General features: G+C 31.6%; 2 protein-coding genes across 2 annotated transcripts; both read left to right on the plus strand.

Annotated features, from left to right (window-relative positions):
• Positions 1 to 249: 249 nt before the first annotated feature.
• On the plus strand, positions 250 to 1,696 carry LOC131603548 (probable CoA ligase CCL8). The gene is made up of 6 exons (XM_058875900.1): positions 250 to 396; positions 491 to 643; positions 752 to 941; positions 1,038 to 1,181; positions 1,331 to 1,386; positions 1,517 to 1,696. Exons 1-6 carry the CDS (start codon positions 250 to 252, stop codon positions 1,694 to 1,696), a joined length of 870 nt encoding a protein of 289 aa, XP_058731883.1.
• LOC131601199 (probable CoA ligase CCL8) lies at positions 1,697 to 3,691 on the plus strand. The gene is made up of 9 exons (XM_058872969.1): positions 1,697 to 1,816; positions 1,916 to 2,008; positions 2,142 to 2,219; positions 2,297 to 2,401; positions 2,511 to 2,601; positions 2,749 to 2,822; positions 2,906 to 3,073; positions 3,262 to 3,315; positions 3,433 to 3,691. Exons 1-9 carry the CDS (start codon positions 1,712 to 1,714, stop codon positions 3,472 to 3,474), a joined length of 810 nt encoding a protein of 269 aa, XP_058728952.1. The 5' UTR covers positions 1,697 to 1,711; the 3' UTR covers positions 3,475 to 3,691.
• Positions 3,692 to 9,640: the final 5,949 nt, after the last annotated feature.

Consider the following 9,640-nt stretch of genomic DNA (forward strand, 5'->3'; position numbering starts at 1 on the left):
TTGGTTAAGAATTCTCATTTTTATGTTTATCTGGCTTATTCTTAACAGTTGTAGGGTTCCAAACTCACTTGAATTCCCAACACATTGATTATCATGCAAATACCGAAAAAAACTAATGTAGACATTGAGTTGTTAGTCCCTTGAGAAAAATACCGAAAAAATATCTTTCTTGTTCAGTATTCATAATGTAGACATTGCTTTGTATCTAAAAATTTCGAATGTAAAGTTATTTGATTGTTTCTTCCTTTTATGGAAATCTTCAAAGCAATTGCGAAACAAGAAGTTGCGACTCATGAAAGTGTTGCTATCAGAGTTGATCAGAAGAGTTATAGTTACAATCAGCTCATCTCATCGGCACAAAAGCTATCTAATCTCTTGTGTGAAAATGATGTCGAGGTAGTGAGCTATACCTTATATTTCCTTTTATTTTAAAAACAACTTATACTTATACATAAGCGCTTGTGCTAAAAACAATTATACTATTTTCTAGGGAAATCTTGGAGGAGCTCGAATAGGAATTGTAGCCAAACCGTCTGCAGAATTTGTTGTCGGAATACTTGCAACTTGGTTTAGCGGAGGTGTTGCTGTTCCACTTGCACTAAGCTTTCCAGAAGTAGAGCTCCTGTATGTGATAAATAATTCGGTATGCTTTGGAAACTCTCTCTTTTTCTTACTCAAGACATCCTTTTCTTTTGTTTGTTTGACATACGCTTTAACCTTGGATTGAATCTTAGTTGAAATTTGATTATAGGATGTGTCTGCAATACTGAGTACCGAAGATCATAGTGAGTTAATGCAAAGCATTGCCAACAAAACATCTTCTCGGTTTTTTCATATTCCGCCCGTTCCTAATAAGTCCTCAGAGAAAAGCAACAATGAACATTCACAAAATGGAAAACTTGACGCAGACAGAATTTTCCTGGAAAATATCGGAAAATCAAGTAAGAGTATCACACTTTCGGTTTTTAAAAATTGATAAAGTTGTAATTTTATGAAAGTTCTTTCTCATCATCTGTTTTTCGTATCCTTTGACTTAGTTGAAGATCCAGCATTGATAATATACACTAGCGGCACAACAGGTAAGCCTAAGGGAGTTGTTCATACACACAGAAGCATCCTTGCTCAGGTCCAAGCATTGACAAAAGCATGGGAGTTTACATCAGCTGATCGGTTTTTGCATTGTCTACCACTACATCATATCCATGAAAGCCTTTTTTTAATGCGTTGTTCGGATACTTTTGTAATTGGAAAAAAAATTATCATATTTAGTATATTTGATGAAAATGTGTTCTTGATATCTTTGTGATGTCAATCCTTAACATATATGAAGTACATGTCCATGGACTTGTCAAGGGTTTACTAGCACCTCTCTACGTCGGTTCCACGGTAAATTACTTTTCTCACTTCTTATAAAGCAAATACAATTAGATAAGAAAGTGTTACTTGTGGTACAAGTAACCTCAAAATAGCAATATATAATTTTTTTGTCGCTAAGAATCTAACTATCTTGTTGAAGGTTGAGTTTCTTCCAAAATTTAGTGTTAGTGGAATTTGGAAAAGATGGCGCGAGTCATATCCAACCGAAGGACACAAGGCTCATGACGCTATAACTATATTCACCGGAGTAAGTATGATTAGTATCAACATTGAGCAAATCTATGATACGGTTCATTCTCATAAAATAACAGAAGTATGATTATATATTCTCTAAATGAAGGTTCCAACTATGTACATTCGACTAATACAAGGCTATCATGCCATGGATCCAGAGCTGCAAGCCGCTTCTGCATCTGGTGCAAGGAATTTGCGTCTAATGGTAAATAACCGTTATATGTATAAAACATTTGTGTGATGACTATTGACTAACCATTCTCTCAATCTAAAAAATCTGATATGTTATCATTCTGTTACTTAGATGAGTGGATCCTCTTCGCTTCCTCAACCTGTTTTGCAAGAATGGGAATCCATCACTGGACATCGCTTATTGGAGCGCTATGGCATGACTGAAGTAAGTAAAAAATTTAACGAATCATTTTAGGTTTTTTTTCTTTTTTTAACTTGTCGAGAATCATGCACATTTTTCATTAATTTTGCGATGATTTTTTTAGACGAACCTTACGTTATTGTATCGATGTTTCTAGTTTATCATTGCGCTGTTAAATCCTTTGAAAGGTGAGCGTAAAGCAGGCACCGTTGGCAAACCGTTACCTGGTGTGCAGGTTAGTTGAGCTAGCACTTTTACATTTTCTGCTAACCATAGAAAGATGATATCTTGGCTTTTCTACATGAATGGCAGGTCAAGATTCTTGCAGACGAGGAGCATGAGAGTGGGGAATCGGAGGGTGGCGAGCTTTGCGTTAAAAGCCCTTCATTGTTTAAAGAATATTATAATCTTCCCGAGGTACTTTCAGGATGTTAATTTCTCGCATTTATTCATTCTGAAATCATCATTTTGTTATAATTATTACCCTTGTACTATATCTCCCTCTAAGAAATTTTGTATTTTGTAGAAAATGAAGGAATCGTTTACAGATGACGGATTCTTTAAGACCGGAGATGTTGTCACTACAGATAAAGACGGATATTTCATCATTTTAGGACGTAAGGAAATTTATATTTCTCGTGCATAATTATGTTACAAAATTTGAATTCCTCGGACGATATAAATGTGATCTTATCGTCAGAGTAGTAGAAGTTGGATCGTGATGGAAGTAAAACCTATTACGTACATTCTTTACTTTTTATCAGGAAAGAACGCGGATATAATCAAGAACGGTGGCTATAAGCTGTCTGCATTAGAAATTGAATCAGTAATAGTAGAGGCAAGTGGCTATCATTTTCTCATCAGCTGTTAACAATACCATACATTTATGATATGATATTCACTATCAAAACTTTTTTGCAGCATCCAGCAGTTTCGGAATGTTGTGTTTTGGGAATACCGGACAAAGTCTACGGAGAAATTGTTTGTGCAATCATCGTGCCAGCCGCAAAGAGCGAAGAAGAGTCGAAGCTTGCTCTAAGCCTAGTAGAGTTATCCACTTGGGCCAAAACTAAACTTGCACCTTACAAGGTATTGTTGCATGACCATTTTCTATGTGTTAAGTGAGAGCATGAGAATTCGAACAAACCACTATTTTTTGTGATTCATGATTGACAAAACCGATTTTTTTATGCTATTTTGATATGATGCGTCAATCTATTCATCATAGTAACAATTGCAAAAGTAAATTTCTTCTAATAATTTGTTTATATCTTTAGATACCAACTCGACTTATCGTGTGGGAGTCACTCCCTCGCAATGCAATGGGGAAGGTAAACTACTTTCTCTTCTATGCTTCCTAATCATAATCAAACATCAGTTTCTTTTTCATTTCGTTGCAAAATAATCTTTAGGAAGCAAAGTTAATTCTTCTCTGGTTAAAATTTCAGGTAAACAAAAAAGACCTGAAGAAGTTGGTGACTTCAGAATGAGCATTATTTACTGGACAAAGTCAATTTTTCGAGATCAGTTTCACGATGATGATTCAATGTAGTTTTATCTATCTAGACCTATATATTATTAAATCTATGGAGTATTGCTGTCAACTATTGACACAAATTCTGGTGTGTTGAACCCGAGATCTATGTGCCATTACAATCTCCTTGTCATTAGGAATCAAATTCGGTATTCTGAAGTTTGAGATCTCAATTGGATCTTCGAACGTGGTGTGACAAGTTTTCAATTGGGCAAGAAAAAAGCAATGAGCACAACAGTAACCTTACAATACATTAAGAAAAAGAATAGATTGAATGTTCAAGATGATTCCTCAAACTTCTCCATACTCTATTACCCTTTCTTGGTCACTCTCTATCTCCTCACTCTAGTTCTAATCTTGCAAATTTTTCATATATCTCCAAAAATCACAAATGTTGGCCTTTAAGTAGAAGCAAGACAAGTGTGTATTCGTCGAGTGAGCCAAATTTTTATTAACAGATTAAGTTTCTTCATTGTAAAGAAATTTTCAATTGTGCAAACCACCTTAAATTTTCGGGGAGTAATCATTTATTTTCATCGATTTAAGTTAATAAGTGCGTTGATTATATAGCATAAACTACATAATTTTGGCACTTAATAGTACCTTAACTCAACATATAAGTAAGAATTTAGGTGGCTTAACTTTCAATGAGAGCACCAATAGTGAGGATTTAAGGACATACATAGACCCATACCCAAAACACTAGCCTTGAAGTACAATAATAATAATCACATGGAATGAGGTTTCAATTGTGAGTTGTGACCACTTAAAAATTACGTTTTAAATAAGTTCAACTGAGTTTCATAAGGGAAAGGTGCTTAGTTAACCATCTTAAAGATAATAAGCAAGTGTGCTTCATAATTTTTGATGTCTAGTGCTTCATAATTTTTAAGACAACTAAGTGGAGTTCATATGATGTTAGAAATCTGAGTTGAACTGGCCAATATTTGAGAATTTTGGGCTTGACCTTTATAACATGTGCATTCTTAAGTATATAGATTTGATGAACACATGCATGATGCATGCATGTTGATTGTGTTTAAGATATGATTGTTGAATAATGTCTTTTGCAGTAGACTACCTTCTATAAATTTTTTTTAAAGTCCAAATAATATATAAATAGATAATCTGAACTCCTGGGGGAGGCAACAAATTTTTTAAGTCCAAATAATATATAAATAGATAATCTGAACTCCCTCGAAAATAAAGTACAAATTTTTTAAGTGTCAAAGAGGCAACAACAATAAAAAAAAAAGACAATATTCTTTCTAGATCCCCCGAGGGAGAACTCCTGCTGAAAACCCTAAAATATCTCTAATTTCGGAGATGCATCTCCGAAGTCTTTTGGAAGATTTTTGGGTGCTATACTGCATAAAAATCACGAAGGTCGTTAAACTTGCAAAGTTTTGTATTTTGAAAGATTTTCGTGTGCTATACTATATAAAAGTCACGAAGTTTGTTAAACTTGAACACATTGGTATTTTAGAAGTTTTTCATGTGATATACTAAATAAAAGTCACGAAGTTCTTACGCTTACAAAATTTGGTCTTTTTAATGATTTTCAGGTGCTATATACTACATAAAAGTCACAGAGTTCCTCAAACTTGCAAAATTTTGTATTTTGGATTATTTTCGAGGGATATACTACATAAAATTCAAGAAGTTAGTTAAGCTTGCATACATTGGTATTTTGGAAGATTTTTGAGTGATATACTACATAAAAGTAACGAAGATCGTTAAACTGGCAAGAGTTGGTCTTTTTGAAGATTTATTGTGTGCTATACTACATAAAAGTCAAGAAATTTGTTAAACTTGCAAAGTTTGGTATTTTGGATGATTCTTGTGTGATATACTACATAAAAGTCACGAGGTTAGTTAAAGATAATATACATTGATAATTTGGAAGATTTTCGTGTGTAATACTACATAAAAGTCAAGAAGTTCGTTAAACTTGAAATTTTGGTCTTTTTGAAGATTTTCGTGTGCTATATACCACATAAAATTCACCAAGTTCGTTAAACTAACAAAATTTGATAATTTGGATTATTTTTGTGTGCTATGCTGCATAAAATACACGATGTTCGTTAAACTTGCATACATTTGTATTTTAGAAGATATTTGTGTGCTATACTGCATAAAAGTCACGAAGTTCGTTAAACTTTCAAAATTTGGTTTTTTTTTGAAGATTTTCATATGCTATACTACATAAAAGTCAGGAAGTTGGTTCAACTTCCAAAATTTGCTCTTTTTAAAGATTTTTATGTGCTATGCTCATAAAAGTCACGAATTTTGTTAAACTTACAAACTTTGGTATTTTGGAAGATTTTCGTATGCTATAACTACATAAATTACACGAAGCTTGTTAAACTTGCATACGTTCGTATTTTAGAAGATTTTTGTGTGCTATACTACATAAAAGTCACGAAGTTCGTTAAACTTCAAAAATTTGCTCTTTTTAAGATTTTCGTGTGCTGTAATACATAAAAGTCACGAAATTCATTAAACTTGCAAAATTTGGTAATTTTGAAGATTTTTGTGTGCTATACTACATAAAATTCACAAAGTTCGTTAAACTTGCAAACTTAGGTGTTTTGGAATATTTCTGTGTGCTATATACTACATAAAATACACGAACATCGCTAAGCTTGCATACACTTGTATTTTGGAAGATTTCTGTATGCTAGTGCATAAAAGTCACGAAGTTCGTTAAACTTTCAAAATTTGGTCTTTTTGGAAAATTCTGTGTGCTATACTACTTAAAAGTCACAAAGTTCGTTAAACTTCCAAAATTTGGTCTTTTTGAAGATTTCCATGTGCTATAATAAATAAAAATCACGAAATTCGTTAAATTTGCAAAGTTTGGTATTTTGGATGAATTTTTTGTGATATTCTACATAAAAGTAACGAGGTTAGTTAAGCTTGCAAACATTGGTATTTTGGTAGATTTTCGTGTGTTATACTATATAAAAATCAAGAAGTTTGTTAAACTGGTGAAATTTTGTCTTTTTGAATAATTTTGTGTGCTGTGTTTCATAAAAGTCACAAAGTTTATTAAACTTGAAAACTTTGCTATTTTGGAAGATTTTCGTGTGCTATACTACATAAAATTGACGAAGTTCATTAAACTTGCATACATTTGTATTTTTGAAGATTTTCGTGTGCTATACTATATAAAAGTCATGAATTTCGTTAAACTTCTAAAATTTGGCCTTTTTGAAGATTTTCGTGTGCTACTACATTAATGTCACGAAGTTTGTTAAACTTGCAAACTTTGGTATTTTGCAAGATTTTCGTGTGCTATGCTACATAAAATTAACGAAGTTCATTAAACTTGCATTCATTAGTATTTTGGAAGAATTTCGTGTGTTATACTACATAAAAGTCACGAAGATCGTTAATCTTGGAAATTTTGGTCTTTTTGAAGATTGTCGTGTGCTATACTACATAAAAGTCATGAAGTTCATTAAACTTACTAACTTTGGTATTTTGAAAGATTTTTGTGTGCTATACTACATAAAATTCACAAAGTTTGTTAAACTTTCATATATTGGTATTTTGGAAGATTTCTGTGTGCCATACTCCATAAAAGTCACGAAGTTCGTTAAACTTACAAAATATTATGTTTTGGAAGATTTTCGTGTGCAATACTATATAAAAGTCCAAAGTTTGTTAAACTTGAACACGTCGGTATTTTATAAGTTTTTCAAGTGATATACTAAATAAAAGTCAAGAAGTTCGTTAAGCTTACAAAATTTGGTCTTTTTAATTATTTTTATGTGCTATATACTACATAAAAGTCACAGAGTTCCTCAAACTTGCAAACTTTTGTATTTTGGATGATTTTCGAGGGATATACTAAATAAAATTCACAAAGTTAGTTAAACTTGCATACATTGGTATTTTGAAAGATTTTTGAGTGCTATACTACATAAAAGTAACGAAGATCGTTAAACTGTTATGATTTGGTCTTCTCGAAGATTTATTGTGTGCTTTACTACATAAAACTCAAGAAATTCGTTAAACTTGCAAAGTTTGGTATTTTGGATGATTTTTGTGTTATATAATACATAAAAGTCACAAGGTTAATTAAGATAGTATACATTGATTTTTTGGAAGATTTTCGTGTGCAATACTACATAAAAGTCAAGAAGTTCGTTAAACTTGACAATTTTGGTCTTTTTGAAGATATTTGTGAGCTATACCACATAAAATTCACAGAGTCCGTTAAACTAACAAAATTTGGTAATTTTGAATATTTTCGTGTGCTATACTACAAAAAATACACGAAGTTCGTTAAGCTTTCAAAATTTGGTTTTTTTTGAAGATTTTCGTATGCTATACTACATAAAAGTCAGGAAGTTGGTTAAACTTCCAAAATTTGCTCTTTTTAAAGATTTTTATGTGCTATGCTCATAAAAGTCACGAATTTTGTTAAACTTACAAACTTTGGTATTTTGGAAGATTTTTGCGTGCTATAACTACATAAATTACACGAAGTTTGTTAAACTTGCATACGTTCGTATTTTAGAAGATTTTTGTGTGCTATACTACATAAAAGTCACGAAGTTCGTTAAACTTCCAAAATTTGCTCTTTTTAAGATTTTCGTGTGCTGTAATACATAAAAGTCACGAAATTCATTAAACTTGCAAAATTTGGTAATTTTGAAGATTTTCGTGTGCTATACTACATAAAATTCACAAAGTTCGTTAAACTTGCAAACTTAGGTGTTTTGGAATATTTCTGTGTGCTATATACTACATAAAATACACGAACTTCGCTAAACTTGCATACACTTGTATTTTGGAAGATTTCTGTATGCTACAGTGCATAAAAGTCACGAAGTTCGTTAAACTTTCAAAATTTGGTCTTTTTGGAAAATTCTGTGTGATATACTACTTAAAAGTCACAAAGTTCGTTAAACTTCCAAAATTTGGTCTTTTTGAAGATTTCCATGTGCTATAAAAAATAAAAGTCACGAAAGTCGTTAAATTTGCAAAGTTTGGTCTTTTGGATGAATTTTTTGTGATATACTACATAAAAGTCACGAGGTTAGTTAAGCTTGCAAACATTGGTATTTTGGTAGATTTTCGTGTGTAATACTACATAAAAATCAAGAAGTTTGTTAAACTGGTAAAATTTTGTCTTTTTGAATAATTTTGTGTGCTGTGTTTCATAAAAGTCACAAAGTTTATTAAACTTGAAAACTTTGCAATTTTGGAAGATTTTCGTATGCTATACTAAATAAAATTGACGAAGTTCATTAAACTTGCATACATTTGTATTTTTGAAGATTTTCGTGTGCTATACTATATAAAAGTCATGAATTTCGTTAAACTTCTAAAATTTGGCCTTTTTGAAGATTTTCGTGTGCTACTACATTAACGTCACGAAGCTTGTTAAACTTGCAAACTTTGGTATTTTGGAAGATTTTCGTGTGCTATGCTACATAAAATTAACGAAGTTCATTAAACTTGCATTCATTAGTATTTTGGAAGAATTTCGTGTGTTATACTACATAAAAGTCACGAAGTTCCTTAATCTTGGAAATTTTGGTCTTTTTGAAGATTGTCGTGTGCTATACTACATAAAAGTCACGAAGTTCATTAAACTTACTAACTTTGGTATTTTGAAAGATTTTTGTGTGCTATACTACATAACATTCACAAAGTTTGTTAAACTTTCATATATTGGTATTTTGGAAGATTTTTGTGTGCCATACTCCATAAAAGTCACGAAGTTCGTTAAACTTACAAAATATTATGTTTTGGAAGATTTTCGTGTGCTATACTATATAAAAGTCCAAAGTTTGTTAAACTTGAACACATCGGTATTTTATAAGTTTTTCAAGTGATATACTAAATAAAAGTCAAGAAGTTCGTTAAGCTTACAAAATTTGGTCTTTTTAATTATTTTCATGTGCTATATACTACATAAAAGTCACAGAGTTCCTCAAACTTGCAATGTTTTGTATTTTGGATGATTTTCGAGGAATATACTAAATAAAAGTCACGAAGTTAGTTAAACTTGCATACATTGGTATTTTGAAAGATTTTTGAGTGCTATACTACATAAAAGTAACGAAGATCGTTAAACTGTCATGATTTGGTCTTTTCGAAGATTT

This window comes from Vicia villosa, linkage group LG5, assembly GCF_029867415.1.
Source record: "Vicia villosa cultivar HV-30 ecotype Madison, WI linkage group LG5, Vvil1.0, whole genome shotgun sequence".
Taxonomy (NCBI): Eukaryota; Viridiplantae; Streptophyta; class Magnoliopsida; order Fabales; family Fabaceae; genus Vicia; species Vicia villosa.